We start from the raw sequence: 27,982 nt of genomic DNA, 5'->3' as shown, positions 1-27,982 counted from the left end.
CCCTAAGGGTTTAGATATTTCATTTAGGGTTTAGATTATCCATTTGGGGTTTAGATGTTCCATTTAGGATTTAGATTATCTATTTAGGGTTTAGATGTTCCATTTAGGGTTTAAATGACGTTGTTTCTGTATTTGTGTTGTACGTATGGCACTTATGGCACTACTTATGGCACGTATGGCACTATTAGTGCCATAAGTGCCCAAATGATCATTTTACTTAGTTTTATTTTGCATTTTCGTTGGCATTTGTAGCACTAAATAGTGTCATAAGTGCCAAAAAAGACCATTTTACTTTGTTACGAAAATCCAAAATAAAACAAAGTAAAATCTTGGCACTAATAGTGTCATAAGTGCCTAACCCGACCCGACACGTGACCCGCGTGTCTGATCCTACCCGATGCGCCTCATTAAGGGTAAAAACGTCCGAATTTGTAAAATATGGTCAGAATTTAAGTTTTTTCAAAAAGTGGCCATAAATTGTTTTCCATGATTCATTTTGGCTATCTCAAAATTTTTCTCTAAATATTACATGTTGTACAAATAATGCTTACTTTCATGTTTCATTAAACTATACATTTATTGAAAGAAATGAATACTTCCGAAAATTCATTAAAATAACAAAACACAAGAGCATCTAAGCAGATATAATCATGAATCAACGAATATAATCACAAATCAAGTAAACAAAGACATAACTAAAGCTAAAAAAAGTAGGAAAAACCCTAAGTTCAAAAAAATCAAGTATGATAGATAAATCAAGTATGACAGATAAAAGGAAACAAAATTACAATAGACTAAAAACAAAGAACTTAAAAGCCCTAAAAACTTGAAGGAGATTCAAAAATCGAAGTCAACTAGAAAACCCTAATACCTTGAAGACAACGAAATGACAAATCCTTGAGAGAAATCTGGCCGGCGAACACGAATCCTTGAGAGAAATCCTTCGGTGAAGAGACGTCCAATGAAATTTGAGAGAGAGAGAGAGAGAAAGGGAGACGGGAGACGAGAGAATGAGAGAACTGTAGAACGATAGAGAGAGAAAGAGCTGTGAAAAAATGAAAAGAAATTAGAAAAACCTATTTATATTTTTGAATCCGGATCGGGCCGGGTCTGTTAACGGGCCGGGAGACCCGGCCGCATAGGATGAGGGCGTCCGCATGCAAGTTTTTGCATTTTATTAATCTATCTATTCACTTAAAGTAAATACCGAGTAAACACCCCTCAAATTGGAACAAAATTTTGAAAGTTTGAGTATTATTGGAGGAATATCGATAATATGAATTATTTTCAGAAAAAAGCAAATAATTTAGGTTTTCTGGTGGTATTTGTCCAAATAAAAAATCGAATTTTACTAAAAGGAATCTGCAACGCTCGAAAGGTGCAATTGTTTTCTGTTTTCATTTGCAGTTCATCTTATAAAACACGAGAAAATTGAAATAAAAGAAATAGCTTGCAAATTAACTTTTGGTAAAAAAAAAATATTAGTAGTATTAATCTTGGTCCCAAATATTTAAGAGATTGCATAAAAGATTCAAATTATCATTGACCTAACTTTGACAAAGAAACTCTTTGTGTAAATCAATGATGTGATCTTATGAATTCGAGTATTAATAATATCGAAATATAGACGATGGATCGTAATTTGCATGATATGAGCTAAATTGACAAAATATCTCACACCTCACTCGTGTATGTACACATTTTCAACAGTGTAAGACACATACCTCAACTCAGGAATGTGATGATCAATAGTATGGGAGTTTACATTTGCTTATAGTATGGTGCCTACCCCAGCTCGTTGCAGGTCGACCTGAGGGAAGTTGAAGATGATCCTCATTGTAGTTGACGGCATAAAGGCACAAACCATGAGGAGGAACTGACAACGTATACTTGGCCAACTCCTTCCTATCACGAGATGCCAAAATCTTGGAGACGATGTCAGGTGGAACTGCTTCTCTCCCGACTTGAAGCAACAAAGCAACCTGCAATGCGATGAGAAGCAACAATGATTGTTGAGATGGGCTCATTTGTAACAGAAGAGATAACACCAGTAGCATGCCAATGGATATATAAACATAGAGTACCATATTCCGAACTTGTCTATATAGAAAACCTGATCCTTCAACTTCAAGGTGCAACACGGGACCCTGCAAAACAGAGGTTGGTTAAACCTCACCTAGTTCCACTGAAGTTATTCTGAAGAATTAATGCTCTAGATTTTGACATTTTGAAAGTTATAGGCATAATTAACTTTGCGTTCAAGTAGTCTCATCTTGTATTTGTTTTAACAATTTGGTGCTTGAAATTGAAAAGCAAAAGATGCTGGGATGAGTTTCCTCACTAGCTCGATGAATACAGATTTTATCTGTTTAATGAGGCCTGCTATAGAAACAGGGTCAGCTATACTTTATGCGGCTATGCCTGTTCCAGAAAAGAAAACAAGGAGACAAAACTAATGGGATTGAGCAGTACCGTTTCAATCACATCAAAGCGGAAGATATTCTTAACCGGATTTGGTGTCCTATCATTGCGTGAAGTATTAGCGAAAGCAGAGAAGTCATGCTTCCCTACAAAATGCTTGGCAGCATTCCTCATGGCAGCAGGATTGAGTTTATAAGTACTGTGGTAAACATGGAGCCTTTGGAATGGATCCATTATGGTGTCATTGTAAATTTTGTAATGATAAATCTTGCTTGTAACAGAAAAGCGAGCATGAAATTCAGATGGCACAGATCTAATTTCTCTAATTCTGATATCCGGGGGAAGAAGACCATTTAGTGCTTTGTGAATGCCGGCCAAGCAGTCATAATTGAAAGGTGTGGTGAAGTGTGCCACCTGTAGGAAAAATTATTCGAAGTCAATTTTTTCTCAAACAGTGATTTTGCATTCGTGAGATCTGCATAAGAGAAAAGAGACCTGACCCCAGGCATGAACTCCTGCATCTGTTCGGCCAGCACCAACAAGACAGAGATGATCACGTCCTAATTTTGTAATCTGGATCAGTGCCTCTTCCAGTAAACATTGTACAGTTGGCGTTGACGTTTGATATTGCCATCCTACATTAAACAAGGACAAAAGTTCATAAAAAAACAACATTTATGAAACTAAAGAAGATCGGAAATGACAATACTTATTTATTCATTTATGTACTCTTGTCAGTTTGTTTCTTTTTGGTCTTACTTTTTGGTCAGAGTGGAAGGGTTGTGGAAGCATTAGAAGTCCATAATGCAATGCTTTAGTGAGTTGTAGAATCTAGCAAGAAGTCTTCTATCGCAATGAATGCATCCCCTAAGCCTAAGTCACGAGCATATAAGATGCACTAACAAATAGACCTCATGATTGTGACTAGGAAGCTTGTAATTAACAAACAGAGGAACACAATACCACAAAATTTGACAACTAGAACATTAAGCTCGTGACCAGCTTCAGGTTAAAAACTTAAAATCACAAATCAAATTATTCTTACAGTGGCAGAAACCGAGAAAACCAGAAAGGAAAAGTTAAAGAAGAAAAATACATACAAAGTAGGAGTAACCTGAAAAACGGGTGCCATCATAAGAGATTATCAAGGACCACTTATATCCAAGAGAAGGGAGCATTCCACCACCCTCCCTTTCATCACTCAGCTCCTGTTTATCGTAAAAGCAGATACATAATTGTAAATGTAATAATAGCTTACTGAGCAAGAACTTTACATCTTAAGAAATAAAGAATATTCTCAGATGGAAAAAAGAAGAGAAGGTGCTGCATTTTTCACAGGGTAAACTGGTGGGAGTCCAAAGGCAGCCAACCAGGGCTGCATAGCTCATGCGATTAGTAACTTAAGTTTCAAAGTGGTAGAACTGGTCTGCTCTACTTATTTCAGCCGATGATGATTGAGCGTCAGTAAATCTGGGATGACTCTATTGATTGAAACCAACACCATTATGCCACAAATACAGCTAAGAAAGCTGCTTTTCTGGACTCAGACAAATTTCTCAAATTCTGTTATTAATTCAAAACACAAGCGGCAACTTTCTAGTGAGCCAAAACTCTAGTTTCAACGAACATGCATATATCATCAGAGTATTAATTGTCAGCTTATGTTGTTGCCTACATAAATGTTCACCTCTTCCATAAAGTTCAAAAGAAACTTTTCTACAGGCAAAAAACAGGAAGTTCTTCTTATCCAATCGACTCTAAAACTACAAAACTTTCACGGTGATGGTTTACACTATGGGTGATATCCTAGATGGATAAAAACAGTGTAGGCTAATCCATTGTTTACTAAAATAGATTAGAACTTTAGGATATCACAAGGCTCGTGATAATTTCTATAATTTGATTCATATCTCATTGAAGGGATAGGATTGCAGACATCCTAATAATGAAGATAAAAAAAAACCCAATCATGTATATTATCAATCACAAAATGTAAACGCGGACTGAGTGGAAGCTTTGACAAGATCCTTTCAGCAAAATATATACTGTCATCAACTTTGCCACACCCCCATTTCACTTTTCCTATGCATCAACCGCAATTTGAACATCTCATACGAATTCAGCTTCTGTGGCAGTAGAAATACTTAATCGAAAACAATGTCTTCAAATAAAAAAATGAGGTTCGACCACCGAGCTACGGCTGCAACGAACAACTCCGCAAAAATAAAACAGTACCTTGAGAGGCGGCGAGCTGACGGGAAGGCTGCGAAAGAGGCGGGACGACGATTTGGATCCCGCTGCTGCAAGCCCTCCACTCTTCTGGAAAATTCCAGGGGAAGAAAAACGCGGCGGCGCGTGGGAGAGCGTGAACATGCCCGTCTCCACGACACGGCAACAGATGTTGTTCTGTTAAACCCAGCGGGATAAGAATGAGGTTTTGACGACTGAAATTTTGACCGGCCAAACGGTGAAATGCTCCTTCAATCTTCGAAATTCTTTCTCATATTTTATTTTTGATTCATTTAAAAAATACATTTCATTTTTCATTTTTAGTATGAGTTGGTCTTGGGTGAGGTCAACCTCATGGGGTGAGACGGGTCGGGTCGGGTCGGGTCGGGTTTGGACGCGGTTTTGGGATAAAGTACACATTATCATTAATAAAAGTAACAATTATTATGAACAAATGTAATAATTTCAAAACATTACATTTCTGCATATCAATAATTATTTTTCATTATAATAACAATTACTTTGAATAACGGAGAAAATAAATAGAATATAGAAAAAAAATTAAATAATAATTCAAGTAATTATTGTCTTGAGGAAAAGTAACTATTGATATGATGAAATAATTCAAATAATAATTCAAATAATCATTGTCTTGAGGAAAAGTAACTATTGATATGATGAAATGTAATCTTTCTAAAGTATTACATTTGTTCACAATAATTGTTACTTTTATTAATGAGAATGTATACTTTATTTCTGGTATCCCAGACCCGCGCCCAAAACCCACCCGACCCGTCAAACCCGCGCCCCGACCCGTCAAACCCGCGCTCCGACCCGACCCGACCCGTCTCATAGGGTGAGGTCAACCTCACCCAAGAATTTGCGCTTTAGTATATACTGAATGCAATCACACAATGCACGAAAAAACGTTTTTATAATGTGCGTGAGTTGACCAAGTGGTAAGGTGTTAATGCTTAAGCTCAAAGGTCTTCGATTCGAATTGTGGTGCAATCTTTTAATTTCTTTATTTAATATTGTAAATTTATCAAAAAAATATTTTATATTTCATATTTATATAAAATGATAAATATCACTTTAAATCTCAAATTATTTTGGCACTATCAATTATATCATGAACTATTGAAAATAATTTTTTAAAACTTAAACTATCAATTTTGTATCAATTGTAACCTTCGTCTATTTGGAATTTTGGGAAAAGGTGCAGATAAGCCCTCCTAGGTGTAGCCCTTATAGCGTATACCTCCTCATTCTCATTGTGCGTGCAACTAAACCCCCCAACTCAAGAAAAGGGGTGCAAATACCCCCCTCACCCTAACCTCTGTTTTCTCACCGTTAGTCAGCATTTTTTTTTAAATTTTCTGTGGGGCCCACCTTCTTCACCTTCTTGAATACAGCCAACTCAAGAAATTCAAAAAATTAATGACGGGAGTAAAACTCTTCCAAGAGATCAGCGTATACAAAAAATTCAAGTGAAAAAAAAAAAGATGAAATATGTCATCATATCAATAACAGAGATTACCAAATACAGATCAAAGCATAAAACTGAAATCAGTTCAAAATTAAATCACATCACATAACAACAATAATTAACAGAGAGCAATATTCACGTTTTACTACCTGCAGAATTTGCCTATACGCAAAAGCCCATCGGTAGAGAAACTGGGCACTTATCCAGTCTCAAAACTTCCAGAACCTTGTCGAGCGACGTCGCGAGAAGCTCGAGATCTGAATCCTTGACAATCATCCGCCGGAAGTGCATCACGTTCATCCTCCCGAAGGACCTGATAATCTCCTCCACCCAGGGCGTGACGAATCCGCCCCAGTCCTCTGGAATCAGGTTGAACATGGCGGCGCGTGGCTTGCCCTTGAGCTTCAGCGACTCCAGATGGGGGAACCGGCGCGACAGCCGCTGCGGCGTGGCGGTGTAGCAGAGCGCCATGGTCACGTGCTTGCGGGTGATTGCGTCGATCTCGTACCACCGCTTGCACACCAGCAACACCGCGTCCTGATCGCGCGGGTCCTGCACGTACGGGGTCACGCACTCCCATACGGTGTCATACGCGCCACTGCTACTTCCGCTGCTGCTGCTGACTCCGCAGCTCCGGCTGCTGAAACCGTTCGGTCTCTTCGATTTCCTCTCATCCATTCCTCGCAATTACTCTCGTTTACAAATTAAGCATAGCAAAAAAAAACACAATAAACGAATAAGATAATTGTTTGGGTGTGAAAAGTTGTGAAATTGATGAATTCGAAGACTGATCGAAGAGAAAATAATGGGATAAACGAAGGGTGGATCCTAAGGTGGGGTAAGGGGGAGGGGGGCATCAGGAGTAGGGTAGGGGTGGTTTTGGGAGTGATTGTGGTGTTGATGGAGGGCAATAGGGAGATGGTTTTGAGTTTCGGCGCCGCAGCTGTTCTTCGCCCTTTTTTCTTGAGTTAGCTGTATCAAGAAGGTGAAGAAGGTGGGCCCCACAGAAAATTAAAAAAAAAAATGCTGACTAACGGTGAGAAAACGGAGGTTAGGGAGAGGGGGGTATTTGCACCATTTTTCTTGAGTTGGGGGGTTTAGTTGCACGCACAGTGAGAATTGGGAGGTATACGCTATAAGGGCTACACCTAGGAGGACTTATTTGCACTTTTTCCCTTCAATTTTTAATTAATAAGGCATATAATCACGTCATTTTACCTAATGTAGGTCCAAAAAAAGAATAATTCTAAGCACATCGTAGCATTCGACGAGCCACGTCAGATTTTTGGAGCAAAAAAATATATACGAATGGTGCAATTGATAGTTCAAAGTTTAAAATTTTATTTTCGATAGTTCGGGATATAATTGATAGTGCGAAAATAGTTTGAAGTTTAAAGTGAAATTTACCCTATATAAAATTGATTGATACCCATCGTACTTACAAATATTATAATAATAAGGATAAATATTCGATTTTGTTCCATCGTATTAGGGTCACTTTTATCTACATTCTATTAGGTATATTAAGATATTGCACTTTATATTTATAATTAGATTATATATATATATACATGTATTTGGATATTGTGCATCGCACGGGATATAAAACTATAAATATGCACTATGAAAATCTTTATAGTACATTTACTGAAAAAACTAAAAGATTTGAAGTCGTATAAATAAAGAATATATAAATACAATATCTAAATACTACTCCACTTTTTTACAGTTAATTATTTAATTTGTATTTATTTTAATATTATATATAAAATATTTAAATTAGTTAATAATTATCATTATCATTATAATTTATATAAAATTGAAAATTTATGTATTTTAAAATTTAGGTTCTTATTGAGTAATTGATGTGGATTATTTTATATTTCATAAAAAGAATAATTTGTATTTACCTATATTTTATTTATGTTCAATATTTATGTAGTAGTTATTATTATGTTGAAGACATTTGGACTAAGGTTTTTCGTCGGTCCTCCTATCTTGACCCGCAACATATATTTGTCAATCTCCGTTTCATATTTTTTTGCTCATTGCAGGCGCAAATTTCTCAGTTTCCTCGAATTTCTCAAGGTGAACTCCCTCCCCCTCTCTTCTGGTGGCATAATGAATCTCAACGATACATTTACAATTCATTGATTATCGGAATCGTATTATGTTGAATTCCTCTGTTTCTTTTTCCTTTTTTTCAATTTTCTGTTGTGTTGTAGATAGGGGATTCAATCATTGCTTGATTCTGGAGGGATATTAGGGTTGATAAGATATTGAGGAAAGACAAAAAAAGATGGGTAATTTCAAGCAGGCGCTAAGAAACATCGATGCGTTCCCGAGAGCTGAAGACCATCTGCTGCAAAAGACAAAATCCGGGGCCTTTGGTATGATTTTCCATCTTTTTCTCCCCCAAATTTAAAATTTCGCTTTGCTGTTTTTATTTTTCGATTCGTTTTTATCAACTTTCGACTTGTGAGATTGCTTCATGTTTTCCTACTGTAAAATGCAAGCATTGAACAATAAGAGTTGTCTTGCTGTGGAATCTACATCCCTGGGTATGAACCGTAAGAGAATTTGTGTTAGTCATGTCAATTAAGGCTTTGAAATCGGGGTTTGTTAGAAGATTTTTAAGTTTGACTGATTGGATTTGTACTGCATTTTGACATAGAGTGGTAACACATGGGTAGAAGGAATATAAGTGGTTGGAGCAATGGACCAATCTTATTCTGGGAATTTTCATTTGCTGCAGCTTGGTATAATATGCCATGCAATAGATTTCAGATCATAGTTAGTGGTGGTTCTGGCTCTAGAAAGGAATCTCATATTATTTTCTTATTTTCTTATTAGGTTAATTAGTTTTGATAAGGGTGAATTATGTATTAGCAATGGATATGTGTAATTTGTTATAGTCTCTTATAATGAGAGCCATAAATTGGTTCACTCATTGTATGGTTTTAAATTAATAAATTTGTTCGTTTAGTGTTTAAGTAACATTGCAACTAGTCTCTATGCAGTTGAAAAATATTATCACTGTACAATGTAATGATTGTTGAGTTAATTCCTTTAGAATGGGATGATGGGTTTGCCACTAACTGCAGACCTTTTCACATTTCTCATTAGTCTCTATTGTTGGGCTGGTAATCATGGCAACTTTGTTCGTGCATGAATTGACTTATTATCTCTCAACATATACCGTACACCAGGTCAGCTTACATCCCCATAAATTGTTTAGTGTTCTTTGGTTCTGTTTCTACATTCTCTGAATTGAGTATAGCTTCACCTAACATAGTTAACTTTATTGATTATATGTGACATTTTGGACCCTGGCAGATGTCAGTAGACTTAAAACGTGGAGAAACACTTCCGATCCATATAAATATGACATTCCCATCTTTGCCATGCGATGGTTAGTCTTTTGGATCTCTGTTTTTAATATATTATCCTCAACTGCCCTTAAGTATAACTTTTGTCTAATGAAGACTCTTCTTTGTAAGTGCATTCACATTTTCTACCTGGTCTTTCACTTCATGGGATTTTTCAGTGCTTAGTGTAGATGCAATCGATATGTCAGGGAAGCATGAAGTTGATCTTGACACAAATATATGGAAGGTTGGTCGATTTTTTATTTCATTTACTTGTTAACAAGTTATGAGGCCATGTTATGTCAGCAGCAAAGGGGATGTTGTAAAAGTTGGTAAACTTATTCATCAGTTTTCTGACATTAATTGTTCCTGCAGCTTCGCTTGAATCATGATGGCGTGATTATTGGCACAGAGTATTTAAACGACCTTGTTGAGAAGGGGCATGTTGCTCATGGCCATGGTTAGTTTATCTTAAATTTATTTCATTTTTTACAACCATTATCTGGTTCTTTTCTCTCCTAAATGCTTTTGCTTATAATGTTTCTTGGAAAATGTTTTGTCACTTTTCCCCCAGCCTTTTGTCTCTCCTAAGTTTGTGCTTGAGTTATTATGATCACCAGTCTATTTGAATTCATTGAACCATTGTCTTAAAAAGCTACAGCGATAGGTCTGACCTTATTGTTGTGCTGCGACAGGTTGTGTTTAGTTTTTAGATGTTATTCGGATTCTTATAGATAGTACAAATATCTTAATGTAGAACTTGAATCTTGTTACTCTATAGAACTTTTTGCTCAAACTGATGATCTTTTGTTATGATCATCGTGATCAGATGACCACAAGGATCACCATGAGGAGTCTGACCATAAAGTCAAACTCCACAATCTTGATGAAGAAGCTGAAGATATGATTAAGAAGGTGAAGCATGCATTGGCTAATGCGGAAGGTTGCCGGGTATGCTTTTGTCATATTTAAACTTTATGCGATCTTTATTATGTTTCCTTCAGCAAAATCCACCATGTGTGCATGAGTAAACAGCCATGGGCGAGAACCTAATTTGTTATTAATTACACCAATGAATATAGTAATGAAGAAGGGGGGTGGGTAGGTTTCTAATTTATGGCTCCTGCTCGTTGCTTGCCACTTTTGTCCTTAGTTCCTGGTTTGTTGCAGGTGTACGGTGTTCTAGATGTGCAACGAGTTGCTGGGAACTTCCATATCTCAGTCCATGGATTGAACATTTTTGTTGCACAGATGGTCAGCTCCTGCATTTCCTTTTATATATTTATTTATTTATCTTCTCCATGTGATGACATTTTTAGTTTCATAATAAAGACCCAGTCAGGTGCCTGAAGTGTTACTTCTCAAAGTATTTATTTGATTGGTTTTCTTATACAAACAAATATGGTAGTGATGTCCTCTAAGGTTGTTATGGGATATATAAGCTTAAATGTCTGCGGCAGTTAGAGTTCCTTACAAAAATATTATGATTGAATTTAAGGTTATTATCTGAAACAATTCTCTGTCTCTCTCTCTCCCCCTTTTTATTTTATTATTTTTTTCATTTTCCCCTCCCTTTTGATGCCAGATAAATAGTAGTGATTTTCAGATAATTATATTGATCCTTCCTACCAACCGGGATTGAATTCCGTGTTTATAAATTTTATCATCTGTATCAAATTTAGCATATTAATATTTGCATTGTTTGATGAAACTCCCTGCAATAAATCTGTGAATTTTACAGTATCATTATTGTGTTGGCATTCTGATTCCAGCTTTGATTTCACATGTTAAGTCTGAAATTCCGAACATTATCACCTTCTTCTTGAAATTGAACCATTTAAATGTATTTTGTTTTGCTGGTTTTAATCCATGAAAATCCATTTTTCTTTAATATCACAAATAACGGGTCTTGCTGCACTAAGTTAAAGTGGTGGATTTTCTGACACCATCTTCACTTGATAAAGACTCTTGACGACACCTAAATAATGTATCGAGATTGACCACAAGAGTGTTTCAATTGGACATTGATAGAATTTGAGTTCGATAATTTTATCTTATTTACAAAAAACAAAAAGTGATAAAATCAAGCATGCTGTTGTTTGAAAATATTGCCAAAAGAATAAACAGATGTGAAAGAATGGTGCAAATATTTAGGTACTTCAGTTCATTTGTTGTTACTGTACATTTTCTTAATCTTCTCCATCTAATATCATTGTACACAACACATGGAATGTCTAATCTAATCATGTGCTCAGCTGTCTTTTGTTTGGTTTGTCTAGATCTGAACTCGGGCTACAGCAGCCAAATAATTCATGGTGGATATCTTTAAGTCTATATTGTTTGTTATTTTTATAGTTTCCATAATCTACTAAATGCACACTAACTAAATCATTATTTATGGTTCACCGATTATTAGTGATTTAGCAGATCCGCCCCAAAAATGGCTCCAATGTTGCAATTGCTTATCTTGGTGTCCAGCTTATCAAGGTCTATGCTAGGCTTAGTAAAGCAGTTATGGCATTAACCAATCACAACGTTTAGCTTTTATTTATAGGATTTTTCCTTGGACTGCTAAATTTTTTGGGAATCATTGTCCTTCATGTTTGTTAGTTTGATAACTGTGGAACTTCATTTCTGAACTTTCTGCAATACATTTAAATTATATGGCATCATTTTCTTTCCTGCAGATTTTTGAAGGTTCTTCTCATGTCAATGTGAGTCATATAATTCATGACTTGTCCTTTGGGCCCAAATATCCTGGTATAGAGAATCCACTTGATGGCACGTCCAGAATTTTGCGTGGAGCAAGCGGAACATTCAAGTATTACATAAAGGTTCGTTTTCTTTCAATTTTAATGAAACTATAATGTATTTTTTATTTTGACAAGAAACAAAATAATGAATTAAAAATATAAACAAGCATCAGTACAAAATGCAGAAAAGACCTGAGTGCATTTATATCATATGCATAAATCTTGTCCTACTGTATACAGCTATGAGAACTTGTCTATATTCAATGGTAAAATGGTTTTTAGATGGGTTAATATGCGGCAGAATCCTAAAATGACAACTTAATTTGACATCAAGAGATAACTTCTATATGACAATAAACTACTGTTAGCAACTTAGCATAGCTTGGTAATGTTGTTCTGAGAATCCTTGTTAGGTACGTAGGCCACGGGCCACCTACTTCCCCCTTTAACCTAAACATATAATCAGCTTTGACTCTCTGTTTGCAAATGGAGTGTCTGAATTAGAGTTTCAGGGGGCATCTCCTCTCCGTATATGATATTATGATGCAATTCATCCATCTGATGCTTTTACTGAGAAAATAATGTATTGGTGTGAACCTCCTTTGGACATAGTGACATGCATTGGGAAGGTCTTCTCCTTTCGTCAATGTTAGTGATGCGATGATCTTCAATGGTCTGATTCCTGGAAGACACATCTGCTAGCTACAGACTGATGTAGACTGAATTTAGACATAATAGTTTTCTGATACTATTTTGCTTGGCTTGAACTGATTTAGGCTTATCATCTCCTTTTTTGGCCCTGTGGGCGTATGTTATGTTGTGGGGGGATATACGCCATATGTTTCATCAACTTGAAATTACTTAACACTTAACAGTCCTGAAATTATTTCTTTTCTGATGATGTAGATTGTCCCGACTGAATACAAGTATATTTCAAAGGAAGTCTTACCCACAAATCAATTCTCTGTCACCGAGTACTTTTCTCCAATTAATGAGCATGATAGGGCATGGCCTGGTAGGTTGTCCTCAATGTAAAGAATGTTTTCTACACTTCTGAATCCTTCGTTCTTTCTGTCCAAACTGTGGCGAGGTTAATGTTGCATTGTTTGGTGCAGCCGTTTACTTCCTATATGACTTGTCACCAATTACGGTGACCATTAGGGAAGAACGACGTAGTTTTCTCCACTTCATTACACGTCTTTGTGCAGTACTGGGTGGTACATTTGCCTTAACAGGTCGGTTCCACTTGTTTCCCCTGGTTGTTTTCTTTAGCAGTGCATGTACATGTATGTCTAGTAACTTAATTTGGTGGTTATGTGATTGTATGTAAATTGTGGCATTACTTTAATTTTTTTGAGACTGCATCTCTATTTCATGCTAGTACTCTTGGAATCAATGTTAATTACTTGCTGTAGTCTAAAAAAGGACTTCTGATTTTGAAGTAAACTCATTTCCTGGGTTAAATAAGATATTTATCTGAATAAAATGTTGACTCCATCCCAGCCGACTTGGCCTATTTCTTTTCGGCGTGATTATTTAGGAGAGTGAGATTGTAGTGTAAATGTGTGTGGACCCATATTTAATGTAATGTAAAGTGATTACTCAAAAAGAAAACATGCCAAGTCAAGTGGGACAGCCCGAAAAAGAATACTGGCCAAGTCAAATGGGATGGAGGGAGGAGTAGTATTTATCAATTATCAGATAGCTGTCATAGTATTTGAGTTGAAATTTGTCTAGATGTTATTTTGGTGACCTGCTGTAATTTTAGAATTGGAAATTACCTTTGAAATAACCGTTTTCAGGGGTGGGGCCAAATAAGAGTAAGGGGGGCTTAAGCCCCACCAATTATTTTTTACTTTTTCATTCTTATAAGATCGTCAAATCATCTGCAAATTTGTGCGGGTTGTTGTGGAAAAGCTCGCACCTCCAAATTGAATAGCAGGAAAATTTGCTTATCGAAATCTTGAACTCGAAAGTTAGAAAATTCAGCCCCCACCAAAGATTTTTCCTTCCTACAGCCTGGCTGTTTTGGTAGCAAATTAGGATACAATTTACTTTCCATTGGAATGTGTAAGTTTAGAGCTGATGTTGCAGGAATGCTAGATCGATGGATGTACAGGGTGGTCGAAGCTTTGACAAAACCAAATTCTAGAAGTATTGTACGATGATTTCAAGTTGACAACTACATATGCGCAAGGGCTTTCATAATGCAGCCGGTATGCTTCTCAATGATCAGCACATATATCGAGAGTTCCTAATTCACTAATTTACACACCATGGTGTCTCAGCTGCTCCCTCTTTGCCTAAAAGTTTTGATATTGTTGTTGTATCTCTCCTGGAAATGTTTCTAGTTTATTTATGCTTTTATCTTGCAAATATTTAGTGTTGAAGAAGCTAAATTGTAGTTTTTGACATTTCCTTTTTAAAGAAAAATCATTTGTGGTTAGGGTAAAACAGGCATGTGGATTTTCTATTTGTGAAGTCTGCTATTATACTATGCCTACTTGTAGAATCAACTTGGATTATGGATTTTCCATAATAATAATAATAATAATAATAATAATAATAATAGGTGAGTGCGTGGGGAGTGAAGTGCAGTGCACATTGATGATGTTTTCAGCCCTTTTTTTGGGTCGGCAAATCAGTGTAATGGCAATCCTATTGGCAGATGCTTTCTAGGGCCAAACTTATATCGGCTTATCGAATATTTTGCGATTTTTTTAGACGCTGTTTGTTAAGAGTTATACTCACCCACAAGTGACACAACACACTCTAGGTGTATTTGCTTTTTATTCATCTAAACGGAGGGATAATATAATGAGGTATAAATTTATCACTTTAAATGAGAACCAAATTTTTTATATCTTATTAAGGATAATATATTTATCCACTCCTTATCACGTGGTATAAAACTATACAACTCTCTCTTAGGTATAAAACTAGTATGACCATTCGTGTGATGCACGACGAACATTGAAATTAAATTATATATTTAAGTAAATAAATAAATATAAATATTAAACAAAATTAAAATATAAATTTTCAACTTTGTATAAAGCGTAATGATAATTATTTCTATTAAAAAAGTTTAAAAATTATTTGATAATGAAAATTAGCATTACGCATTATTATTATAGAGTATTACGCATCATAATAAATAAATAAATAAATATTTTCATATACAAATATAAATAATAAGTTGTAAAGTTTTAATGAAAAAAGAGAAAATAAAATATTAATAAATTATTGATTTTTGATATTTTTTATACTATATTAAATTTACGATGTATATATAATATTTTTTCATGAATCAAATTTGACAATATTTACAAAAGAATTAAAATATAAAAAATAAAAAGAAAAAAATAGTGAAAAAATTGGTGGAAGAAGAGAGGGAAAAAACTCATCTTTTATATATTATATAGATATAGATTATCCCTTTCCGAAGCGATAAGGAGTTGCCTGAAAAATTATACAACATGTCCGAATTTTTTTATACATCAAAGCAAACAAAGTATAAGAGCATCTCCACTCGCCGGTGCGAGTGGAGTGTCGATCCGGGTCGCTGGGAGGCTGCCAGCGATGGAGACCCGCCCTGATGCGAGGCGGTGTCTTAGCTAAGACTTTTTAATAGCCGTTGCAATTTTTTTATTTTTTTTAATTCGACCGTTGCTGTAAACGGCTATTTTTTGTTTTTTTGTTTTTTTTTCTTCCTTTTTTCCCTTCTATAAATATCATTCTTCCACAATATCAAATTCACAACTTTCTCAACTACAATTCTCTCTTTAAATTTTTTTAATCCCAACAACAATTCTCTTTTCTACATTTTGCTTGTAATGGATCGTGAATTCGATGAATACCTCGAGCAACAAGGCAGTTCGAGGCTTCCAATGATGGGATTTGCTCCATTTTCGCAAGCCTCCAATGTCTTGGCTACGGGAAATCTTCCCACGCCGGCGGCGAACGCCAACACCAACGTTCAACAAAACGGGGGAAATCGCCAAGGTTAAAAAAATGCAAGCCGAGATGAAACGGGAGGAGATGGATATGAAGCTCTTGAACAAGGACACGACGGGTATGACGAAGGCACAATTGACCTTGCACAACCACCTAGTTCAAGAAGTGCTCAAGCGTCGAGGGCTTATTTAAATTAGGAAATTATTGTTATTTTTTATTTTATTATCGTATTTTAATTATGTTTTTAATTTTATTTTAATTATTGTAATGTTTAATTTTATTTTTAATGAAATTTGGAATTTAAAAATAAAAGTGTAGAAATATGAATTTTGTGGAAATGGAGATCTAAGACACCCTCTAAGCACCAATGCATTGGAGATGGGTGTGTCTTAGGTGGGGACCACCATCTAAGACACCCCCTAAGACACCATGCGTTGGAGATGCTCTAAGGTGATAAACGTAACGTATTCCTTTCTTATACCTCAAAGCAAACACACCCTTAGAGCTATATATACACATCCATACTCACGCACACTAAATGTTACATCCATCAGTTAAATTTATAAGACGATTATTTAGAGTTATGCACACCCATACTCATGCACATTAGGTGACTGGAATCTCGATCTATTGATTGGAAGGGAAACGTCTCACTAAAATTCGTCGATGGCAACTCACAGCTTGTTCTTGAATAAAAACCACCATCCAAATTTTGAATAATTCCTTATCGCCAAACATAAGGCAGAGTATGAGATCCATACCTTTCCAATAGGAACTCAGTTTTCATATTTTTGTATATGATGGATTTATAGCGTGTTTAGTGCCAACAACATAAGAAAAGCCAGCAATATATAGTAACACACCAAAAGCGACGGACATCTCCACCGCATTACTCTTGGAAAATCCCAAGCACATGAAATAATTCAACTTCGGAATCAATGTAATTTTCAATGCTAGAAACCCGCAAAATCGGATCTTGATCGGCTAGTACATGCATGAAACAAAATAGCCTTGCAAAATTAATGACATCTACTTAACTTCCAACCTCATTGAATTTTATATTTGGCTGGTTAACAAAATTACAATATCCTGATTGCAGACTATATATATAATAGCTCTTCCAACTAAGATCCATGAAGAACATTGCTAATTTACAATAGCTGCCCAGCCGAGCATCTGAACCCTTCAGTTTCGTGTAAAATAGATACATCTCAGTTCAAAATGCCTTCTTCAAGCTTTCAATCTTTGCCTAAAATGTTCAGCTGCATTCCCTGCTTCTCATGTGTTTTCTGATGACCCCGCGGGTATTGTGAGTGTCACTGGAGTTTGCAGTGCTTGATTACTTGGATCACTATGTTGGGCCCGATAATGATGATGATGCTGCCTGTTTTGGTGGTGTCTTTGTTCATGTCGATGGGACTGTACACCGCTGCTTATTTGTTGTGGTAAGGTCTGGGGATGACGGCTTTCTCTCCATCTTAAGTATTCCACGAGAAGTGAATTGGTACTAATCGCAATCCCAAACCCAGTGAAAGAGGAAAGCAACACGGAAAGAATAGGATTGACATTGAGCTGCATTTGATTTTAAGCAAGCAAGATGCAGTTATAGTCTAAATTTTACAAATTAGAAGAACAAGACGAATTCGAAGACAGTAGAGGAAGCATCTCTTACCACGGCATAAAAAATATGAGCAAATAGGATCACTATTGCAAACTGGAAAGAAGCATAAGCCCATATGTAACTCTTGCTCACTGCAAATCATCACATGAAAGCATTCTATAAAACAAAAAAACAGTCTAATTAACAGAAACTTGCATGGACTTGACATTTTTCTTATCAAATCAGTTGCACAGATATGCAAAAACTGAACAGAGCAGGAGATGCTCGTGTAGATTAATAACAAGAGGTAATGAAAGATCATCTGCTACTTTATTGAACTACACTTCAGTGGCTGTAATTAAAAGATAGTCATTTCAGGAAGAAAAAAGAAAATGTCATGATCCCAGATTATTTATCTGTGCAGTTAAAACTGCACTCTTTCAATATTTTTTCATTTCTTAAGCCAAGCAATGAATTCGAAGAAATTTGGAGGTGGATCTGGTAGCTTGATAATTAAACCAAAGCTCCATAATTCATTAATTTGTGACAATACAAGTGAATAGACAGAAGCTTATGGATTTACCCATTGTAGATGCTATCATGGATGATAGGAGACCTAAAACACAAGAGAAAGGCAAAGAAATGGCGAGTGCTCGAGGTCCCATGTCAGCTACCTGTTATGGAGATGTTGTTAAAAATAGCAAGTGATGAAATCTAAAAGGAGGATCAACTATGTAAGGTAGTTTAATCTACTTACGTATAACACAACAAAAACTATCTCCATATGTCAATAACCTGAAATAGAAGTCCCAGCCACATCACTAGCTACTTCACATGATTAAATAAGATACCTCCACCCTAATGAAAGCTCCCCTGCTATTGCCTAGTATTCAACTTCCAAATCTTTTAACTAGTATAGTTATATAAATAAGAATACAAAAAAATAACATATCATCTAATAGCAATAGAGTTGTGCAATTATGAGGGATTTTACTTTATTTATAATAAGTCTATAACTAGTTCCTTAAGTTTGAACTTGTAGAGAACTATATGAACATCTCATAACTTTCGATGAGTCTGATCTACACCATAATGTACTTGAACAAGAAAACAAATGTTTTGCATCAGTTGACATTTCCCACGAGATACAGTAGGGATGTAAATATAAAATACAAAAGAGTACTACCAGAAGCTGCTCCAGAAAGCAGAAATATGCAAGCATGCTGACCATGACGAGAACAGGCACATCCTGCCAGACCCTGTTGAGAATTGAAGTAATTACAGATCAAGCAATGCTTAGAGATTTATAAATCTAACATCAAATTAAAAGTTTTACAACTGCTTCCAATTGGAATCGAGAAGCCAAAATTATTGAACCGAAGAGTTACCTACTTCAAAGAAGAAGTCATGCTTTAGTAAGTCGCTACTATCAACCACATGATGACAAAATAGGGGACAAAAAACTGAGAAGAAGCATTTACATATGAATAATTATTTTTCGGATAGTCTGGTATCAAATAAATCTACTAATAACCCCTGAACTGATGAATGTGTGGATTTGAAAAAAAACCCAAAGATGGACAGCTTGTAATTGCTTTCAGTTATATAACATGTTAGGATATATTTCAGATCGTGATTGTTCTCTGGTAAACAATTGCTTCTAACTAGATGGCCACAGCCTTGTCCTCAAGGTTGTAATCTACGAGATCCAGTTCATCTTCATGCTCTCCAACAACAATATATTGCACATGAATGTCTTTTCACAAGCTGTTGAGAAATATCCCCAAGCAGAAGGAATTAGAGAGACTATAAACGTGCAACTGACGGGCCACAAAGGCATTCATGTACTCGTCAAACTTGCCAACTTGCTTGGTTATGACCAAGCACTCAAGTCAAAGGCGTTCACCATGGGTTGCACCTGTACTACTAGTACTGGTACACCAATTCTTAAGCTAACTACTTCACAACATACGTGGATAATGTCACACAACCCAATGTACCCACTGAAGAGCAACGCCCTCCATCAACCCAAGTAATCTCTAGTTATCTACTTTCATGGAATCATTCGTATAGTGCAAACTACTGTTTTAGTGGAGAGCCGAATGTCACCACTAGAGGCCATTGTGTACAAGTGGCTCACAATAGGTGAAGAATCTGTGTCAACTGCCACTGGTTGATGAATTGTTCTCCCAGATTAGGGTAGTTAACATCTACTCAATCTTATCAAAATTTTAAAATCAAGGCTGCAGTTAGGCAAACTCCACCTATGAAAATTTGATTCCCTTCTCTACTGCATCTAACCATACCTCTATTCATGTTAGTAGCATGAATGATGAATCAATTGAAAAGAGCAGAAGATCAGACCAAATTGATAGATCATGAGCAGTCAGAGGTTGCCTATTGTTTGAGGATAAATTAGAATGAAGTATTAGAGATATCAGTCATCCCATCACACAAATTGGTCTCCCATAATATAGTAAAATTATCCACTAACTTTTAAATGATCTCTACTACATCTACTCTGTTCATAATAAAACAACAGCAATAAGATATCCCTAAAATAAGTTAATGGATCCTGGCATCCTGCAAATAAATTAATCATTCAACTAACTAGATAAATCTTCTTTCCCTTCTTTTGGTAAATGCCAAAGGAATTAATCTTATTCCTATCAAGAAGCCATTGTTTTATCTTTTCACTTGCACCAATTCTTGGGATTTTGCCATACTATTGTACAATTGCTGCTGTAATGCCAACAATTCTGGGGACTTATCTACCATAATAAAATAAAATGAATTACTGCAATGCCAACAATATTTTCTGAGGCAATGAAGGGGATTACAATGAAACATATGAAGTAGGAAAATGGATGGGATTGTTATGTTAGAAGCTAGTGCCAATTTCTTATCCTCCATTTACAAAACTAATTAGTAATAACATGGAAACTTTTTAATTCCTAGCCTTTAGCTTGACCACAAACCAAAAGTTCCACATAATAAAGAACAAAGACTTCTAGAAAATAATTCAGGAGAGTTTTGTTGCTACATTAAATAACTTAAATTTTCTATTCTACGGTTTTAGTAGGAAAATATCTTGAACTTCCTCCATAGCATATCAATTTATATACCAAAAGGCTCTTAGAAAGAAACAACTTACAAACTACGTAAACACATCCAAATATTATGAACTTAAACTATCAAGACAGACAATATGACTACAGCATCAGTTGAATTAATAATTAGACCAGAGTAACGTATAGACTCAAAGTCCGAACTGATTGGTGAACTCAGTGTATGTAATGCAAAACAAATTGAGATAACACATGTAAATAATACTCTAAAATGAGCCGGACTTGAATTCACAGTATACCAGAGCACATAATTAGTTATGAAACATTAAGGTTAACCAATCCTTGGTAAAACATTATGGATTAGCTTACCTGTAACGAGTCGGTTCCCTTTGTTGTGGTGCAACAGGTGGTCTTCGTACAACATTAGGATGATTTTGTAATTTCAGTAACGTTACTGGGAGGTTACGGACATCCTGCTTACAAACATCACAGGTCTTATTACCTTTGATGCTAAACCACTTCACAGCACACTCTTGGTGGGCAAGCGCAAGCTCTCCTTTGCAGCTGCACTCCATCTTCAGTGTTTCACCCCCTTCTCCAAGCTCTATTAAACAAATTCTACAAACAGCCTCTTCCTCGGGAATATCTTCCCCAGCATCTTCTATGGCTGTAAATAGTCAAAATATGGGTTAATGAATATAATGAATTATAATACTCCCTCCGTCCCATTGATAATGGCTCATTACTTTTGGGCACGATTATTAAGAAGAAGAGTGATTTAAGGGTAAAAGTGATATGAAGTGGTGGAGCCCACAACTTTTTGTGAGAGAAGGTGGTTTCCTTTTATGGAATAGGCCATTATCAATGGGACAGACTAAAAAGGAAAGTGAGCCATTATCAATGGGACGGAGGGAATACAACTTAAATAAAAAGGCATACATGTCTGCCTTGACCATCACCCTATTCTGAAGGGTTTCTAGCGTTCGTTTCATTCGTGATCTTTTCTTACAGGGGCTTAAAATGATATGTAAGTTGCCCCTTAAAAAGTTTGAATTACCTTAGGTTACAAGCTCTTCACACTACTGGAATGCCTAACGTGTAGAAGTTAGGATCAGTAATCACAAGAACTATTTTAAATCTTACAGGAATAAAATGAAGAGAAGCAAATGTTATACCATCTTCTGTTTCGGGAGATATATCAGGGGAGGCATTTTCCACTGTTGTAGGGTGATGGTGCTTTGATATCACACGTATCAAACCTCCAGATGATTCTGTTCGCCTCAAGCTTCTGGTTTTAACATTAACTGGAACTGAAAAAGAGCGTTTCATGAATTTCGTAGCTTCAGGTTGCTGTACAGAATGTCAGAAACAAAGTTCAGTTAGAGGAATCAAAGTATTTTCCTTTGGTATGTTAGGCATACATTAGGAGACAAACTTACAAGAGTTTTGGATTGAAGATCCGCATGATTTTCCAGTGAGGGCTTAGGATCAGCCACTGTCGTTGGTGTCACAGGTAAAGAATGTACTGATTTTGTTGATGGGGAAAACAAAAGTTTGTTTAAGGAAAATGATCTTGAAGTTGAAGGCTTGTCTGAATGGGGCACGTCTGGTATAATAAGAACTGTTTTTTCAGTTTCCTGAGATGGGATTTTACCCCTGAAGCTCTTCTGAGAAAGCATGTTCTTAACAGATGATTTAAGTTTCGCCGAACTGGGTCTCGGAGGCAGTCCTGCTCTGGTAGAACTGGGACTGGGGATGTCTATCCTTGTGAAATCGGACAATGCAGCTTCCAAAGATCTTTCAGGTATTTCCAAGGATGAGAGATTTGGGCGTCTGGGTGGCATTAACGTGGCTTCTTCTCTTTCATATCTCTGATATCATTCATATCCAAAATAATTCTTTTCATCATGTTAATAATCTTATAACCAGGAATAAAAACTGTTGGCAAGCATGTATTCAGAAATTGTCCACCACTATTGAGTGGTGATGCTAGTAAAAGTCTTAAAACCCCTCGTTCATGCTTCTGTAAATATAAAAGGAATGATTATGGCACAGATTCTACAAGTCATAGAGTTTTTCCAAAACTGAAATATATAATACACACAGTACATAAACTACATCCCACTCTAAACTAATTGCATACTTGACTCCTGAAAAATAGAAACTGAATTGCAATAACATTCCATAGAGAGAGATAGTTACGTTTTAGAGTGCAGATCAAGAAGTTTTGGTTCAACTTTTGCAGCTCTCTCATACACAATAGCAATGACCGAATGCACATAAAGCCAAAATCAAGCAATTTAGATTCATCATATAACAATCCAAAACATGGTTTTACCCATACTTATTTTCCCACAAGTTTCTGATGACTGCTTATATCAGAAATGCGTGGTCTTCTCTTCTTGGTCAGGTTGATAACCATTTGTACAATAAAACATCTCATAATTTCCAAAAAAATGAGATGCCATCCAAATTCCAATCAGCTCTCTATCTAACTCAATAGAGTAAGTTACCAAAAGCTACCTCGCCCAATTACAAGCAAACTGACTCACACAGATGAAAACCTACTCATTAAACTCTAGAATCACTCAATTTAATAATAAGCCATCTCTTACAAAATTTAAAGCTCAGTTCAGAATAACTTACCTATGAAAATTCAAACTATTTCTCGATTTATCAGAGCATTGCGAAGTACAAAGCAGTTGCCAAACAAGAAATTCATAAAATCAAGCAAAAGAAAGGGGATAAATTTCTATCTATATTAGCTACAGAAATTCCAACACCTCACAAATCCCAAAAAAATAAAAATAAGGGAAAACAATTCGTGGCTGAAAATACATTTAAATCATGTGATGTTAACGTAACAAAAAGATAATGACCTGATCAAAGATGGCGTGCAGATTTTGGTCATCTTCTTGAGCGGGTTGATGCAGTGTTCCAACGCCACTACTCTCCGCCATGGCAGCTGGATTCAAAGCTTGGAAGCAAAACAAAACCTATGGAAGCAATTTCGATAAATAAGTGTGGTTTGAACATTGAAAGATGTCGTGGACCGTGAACAGAACAGAAAAGAAAAGAAAAGAAAAGGAGTCAACCAAATTCTGTTGTGGAGTAAAAATGAATCACAAAGGTGTCGACTTTTAGCATTGGAAGGTATGATGGAAAGCAAGAAAAAGCTTCTTTCTTTAATTTTAAATTTTTAACTTTAAATTCTCAAATAAAAACAAAGCATTTATGGAGTATTTTATTTGACGATTTAAGTGAACCAATCTTGACTTATGCTGCCTACCAGCTTTTTTAAACTTGTTTTATTTTATGATAAATGATAATGCACCTCTTCGTTGGAATTTGGAATTGACGGAACTAACTCCGTGTTAATATTATCCAATAAATCTATACAACTACATTATGGTCACCAATATTTTAAATTAATAAAAAAAATTAATTTATTTAATTTATTTTTTAAAATAAAAATAAGATTAAGTTATTTTATTGTATTCTCTATATTATAATTATTTTTTTGTAATTTATTTTTTAACAAAAATAAAAAAGTTGAAAAAAATTATAAAAATAATTAAAATATAGAGAATACAATAAAATAACTAAATCCTATTTTTATTTTAAAAAATAAATTAAATAAATTCAAATTTTCTCTATTAAATTAGAATGTGGGTGGCCTCAATGTGGCTATTAGCATCATTCAATATTATCAAAACTAGGGCGAAACGTGTAAAAATTTGATGAAAAATTATTTTAAATTATTATTTAAATTATATGATATTATTTTTGTATAAATAATTATGAAACAATGTAGTTAAATGGTCATAATAAAGATTGAAAAATTAATTTTTGGCCTCTAATCTTAAAACATCAAAATATGGCCATTAATTAGGTGGTATGCCTAATTTGCCCTAATCGGCCGCTGGGATGATTGCGTGGCCGCTGGAAGCTTATAAGTGAGTTGCGCGCTCGCGGGCTGCGCGTATGGCACTAATAGTGCCATAAGTGTCATACACATCATTTTATTACTTGGTTTTATTTTGGATTTTCGTTGGCACTTATGGCACTATTAGTGCCATAAGTGTCAAAATGACAATTTTAAACACTTCCCCGTAGGGTTTAAATGTTCCATTTAGGGTTTAGATTATCCATTTATGATTTCTTGATTCTATTGCTGTTGTTTCTGTTGCACGTATGGCACTTATGGCACTATTAATGCCATAAGTGCCAAAATGACCATTTTACTTGGTTTTATTTTCGATTTCTGTTGGCACTTATGGCATTAAATGCCATAAGTGCCAACGGAAATCGAAAATAAAACCAAAGTAAAATCTTGGCACTTATGACACTATTAGTGCCATAAGTGTCTAACCCGACCCAGCACGCGACCCGTGTGCCTGATCCTACCTGATCTGCCTCATTAAGGGTAAAAACGTCCAAATCAATAAAAATGACCAAATTTTATGTTTTTTCAATGTGTGGTCATAAATTGTGTTTTATGCTTCATTTTGGCTACTTCAAAATTTTACTCAATAATTATTTATATATAAAATATTTTTAAATTTATTTAATTTGAGATAATATAGCTAAAATTATATTAATTTGAATCATATTCCTCAATTAAATATTAACCTTTTGTTCGAATAATAAATAGTTTTTATATAAATTTTTATTTAATAATATTTTGGAAAAAAATCGATATTAAAGATTTTATTTCATTCGAGCATCATTCGTCTGAACCTTATAGGATCATATCATCATCTAAAGTTCGGAAGACGACATCTAATGTTTGAACACCAGACTTTTGAGCATCATATCGTCTAGATCTTAAAATACAAAAAATGAATTTTTATGCATCAATTTTTTTAACATCACTATTTGGAGCTTTAAAAATCAAAGTTGACTTGTGAGATTGTATGATTTGGAGCTTCTGACATCATAACTAACTTGTAAACATCAATTTGTATGAAACTTGAATAAATCTTAACAAACTTTTATGCATTATTAGTTTCAAATATTATAATTGGGTTTCAAGAATTATCTCGTTTGGAGTTCGAAAGAACAAATTTAACTTGTGAGTATCATTTCATTTGAACTTTGAATGACCACAATTAAGTTACAAGAATTATCTCGTGTGTAGCTTTAAAGATCATTATCATATTGAGCTTGTAAGATCATAACTAACTTCTAAACATCATCTTGTACGCAGCTTGAAAAATCTTAACAAATTTGTGTGCATTATTTCATGTGGAGTTTGAAATATCATAATTGAGTTTCGAGCATCATCCCGTTTGAAATTTGAAAGAATAAAATTGACTCGTGAACATTATCTCATTTGAAGTTTGAAACACCGTAACTAAGTTCTAAAAATCATCTCGTGTATAGCTTAAAAAAGTTGATGCGAGATTGAAATTATATTAATTTATTTAGTAATTTAATTGATAAATTTTCATAAAAAATCTATGTTGAATCTAAATTTTATTTTCAAAAATTTATACAAAATATATTATTTTATAATCAAATTAAATTGAAGAAATAATTTACTTAACCAATCTATCTATCTATCTATCTATCTATCTATAAAAGCACAATCATTTCCAAAAGTAGTAAGTTGTATTTTCCCGCCAAACATTATCTTACTATCTTTGGGAATAATTATATTTTTAAATTTTATTTGTTTATTTATTTCGTCTACTCTAAATGATACAAATATCCTTTTATTACAATTTTTTATTCTCATATAATTTATTACATTTTTCATGATTTTTAATTTTTATTTTAAAATGAATTTATAGCCCAACTTTATCTTATATGACCATATTAAGTATGTTATAACATATTTTTATCAGATCATAAAATATTATATATATTATATTTAGTAAATATAAATAAAATTATCAAAATATTAATATAGATAAGATTTTTATGATCATATATGGACTTTTAACATATGTATTTATTTTATCTTTCTTTCATGAATATTTAGTCAACAAGTATAAAATAAATTTTGAACATTTTAAATTAATCAAGTCACTACAATCTATATATCTATATATAATATAATAACGACTACATATTGTCATAATTAATAACTTTTATTTTTAATTATGTTTCATATATAGTTTCTAAAAATGATATGTATAAATGACATGTCATATTTATGCATTGATAATTTTAAATCAATAATTAATGATTAATGTTACAATGACATAGCGTGTGAGAAACAAATTAATTTTAATATTTTAACTAAATGTTATTTCTATCGTGACATGTAATAAACTTAAGAAGATCTACTTATATACAATTAATAATATATTATGTTATATAAAGGGAAAATTGCACCTAAATACACAAACTTTGTCGAAAATTCATATTTGACGCGAAGTTAGGAATTTACATTTTAATACACCAATTTAAGAAGTTGTTCAATTTTGACACATTTTTCAATTCCGGCGACCGGCATTCTGACGTGAACGCCGGAATGCCACATCATCACCACGTCACACACAAACACACACACACTCCACTCTCTCTCTCACACACCCCACTCTCTCTCTCTCTCTCTCTCTATACACGTCACCTTCCCCCTTCTCTTTCATCACTCTCGCCGCCCTCCACCCTCTTTCTCCCTACCTCTCTTCCCTCTTCTCTCCTGCCGGCGCCGCCGCCTTCCATTCCCGGCGAAATCGCCACCAGCTGCCACCACCACCTTCTTCCCCTCATCAAACTCACTCAAATCCCGTTCTTTCATTCACAAAACCGAACCAGATGAAGTAACTCATGAAACTCTCTCCCTTTTCTCTCATTTCCCGTCGACAGACGGCCGGCGAGTGCCGCCGCCGCTCTCTCTGTCTTTCCTTCCTTCCCCCGACTCTCGCTCTCTCGCTCGTCCCCCTTATCTCCTCCCTCACAAAAATCCCCAAATCCACAAATCACTCTCTCTAAATCCCTAAACCCTCTTTCTCCTACGATTTCCGGCGAGGTTACTGCCGGACTCGCCCCCTCTGCTCCAGCCGACAACAGCAGTCAGCCGGACCGCCGCCATCGCCGCCTCCCTCATCCTCGCCTCTGCCTTTCTCCTTGATAGACGAACAGCA

General features: G+C 35.2%; 3 protein-coding genes across 6 annotated transcripts; 1 reads left to right on the top strand and 2 right to left on the bottom strand.

The window, feature by feature from the left end:
• Nucleotides 1-635: 635 nt before the first annotated feature.
• LOC130992640 (uncharacterized) lies at nucleotides 636-4,977 on the bottom strand. Of its 2 annotated transcripts, XM_057917362.1 has the most exons (7): nucleotides 4,657-4,931; nucleotides 3,536-3,629; nucleotides 2,917-3,056; nucleotides 2,473-2,835; nucleotides 2,085-2,147; nucleotides 1,725-1,982; nucleotides 636-1,019 (listed from the first exon to the last, which is right to left on the bottom strand). In XM_057917362.1, exons 1-6 carry the CDS (start codon nucleotides 4,792-4,794, stop codon nucleotides 1,746-1,748), a joined length of 1,035 nt encoding a protein of 344 aa, XP_057773345.1. In that variant the 5' UTR covers nucleotides 4,795-4,931; the 3' UTR covers nucleotides 636-1,019; nucleotides 1,725-1,745. The 2 variants fall into 2 exon arrangements, with proteins under 2 accessions (XP_057773345.1, XP_057773346.1); XM_057917363.1 differs by lacking the exon at nucleotides 636-1,019 and having other exon boundaries at nucleotides 1,586-1,982; nucleotides 4,657-4,977.
• A 3,112-nt stretch (nucleotides 4,978-8,089) lies between these two features.
• On the top strand, nucleotides 8,090-14,714 carry LOC130992634 (uncharacterized). 2 transcript variants are annotated; one of them, XM_057917353.1, is made up of 12 exons: nucleotides 8,090-8,227; nucleotides 8,365-8,529; nucleotides 9,266-9,348; nucleotides 9,476-9,551; nucleotides 9,687-9,754; nucleotides 9,883-9,967; nucleotides 10,337-10,458; nucleotides 10,678-10,761; nucleotides 12,195-12,341; nucleotides 13,167-13,275; nucleotides 13,376-13,495; nucleotides 14,355-14,714. In XM_057917353.1, exons 2-12 carry the CDS (start codon nucleotides 8,439-8,441, stop codon nucleotides 14,426-14,428), a joined length of 1,059 nt encoding a protein of 352 aa, XP_057773336.1. In that variant the 5' UTR covers nucleotides 8,090-8,227; nucleotides 8,365-8,438; the 3' UTR covers nucleotides 14,429-14,714. The 2 variants fall into 2 exon arrangements, with proteins under 2 accessions (XP_057773336.1, XP_057773335.1); XM_057917352.1 differs by having other exon boundaries at nucleotides 13,376-14,714.
• Nucleotides 14,715-17,213: 2,499 nt separating this feature from the next.
• LOC130992593 (uncharacterized) lies at nucleotides 17,214-24,040 on the bottom strand. Of its 2 annotated transcripts, none has more exons than XM_057917290.1 (8): nucleotides 23,765-24,040; nucleotides 22,325-22,756; nucleotides 22,061-22,235; nucleotides 21,255-21,552; nucleotides 19,004-19,076; nucleotides 18,401-18,491; nucleotides 17,890-17,969; nucleotides 17,214-17,789 (listed from the first exon to the last, which is right to left on the bottom strand). In XM_057917290.1, exons 1-8 carry the CDS (start codon nucleotides 23,843-23,845, stop codon nucleotides 17,496-17,498), a joined length of 1,524 nt encoding a protein of 507 aa, XP_057773273.1. In that variant the 5' UTR covers nucleotides 23,846-24,040; the 3' UTR covers nucleotides 17,214-17,495. The 2 variants fall into 2 exon arrangements, with proteins under 2 accessions (XP_057773273.1, XP_057773274.1); XM_057917291.1 differs by lacking the exon at nucleotides 23,765-24,040 and adding an exon at nucleotides 23,532-23,690.
• Nucleotides 24,041-27,982: the final 3,942 nt, after the last annotated feature.

Source organism: Salvia miltiorrhiza, chromosome 7, assembly GCF_028751815.1.
Source record: "Salvia miltiorrhiza cultivar Shanhuang (shh) chromosome 7, IMPLAD_Smil_shh, whole genome shotgun sequence".
In the NCBI taxonomy this organism is placed as follows: Eukaryota; Viridiplantae; Streptophyta; class Magnoliopsida; order Lamiales; family Lamiaceae; genus Salvia; species Salvia miltiorrhiza.
The sequence above is the reverse complement of the archived record's forward strand: the minus strand, read 5'-3'. Positions and strand labels throughout refer to the sequence as shown.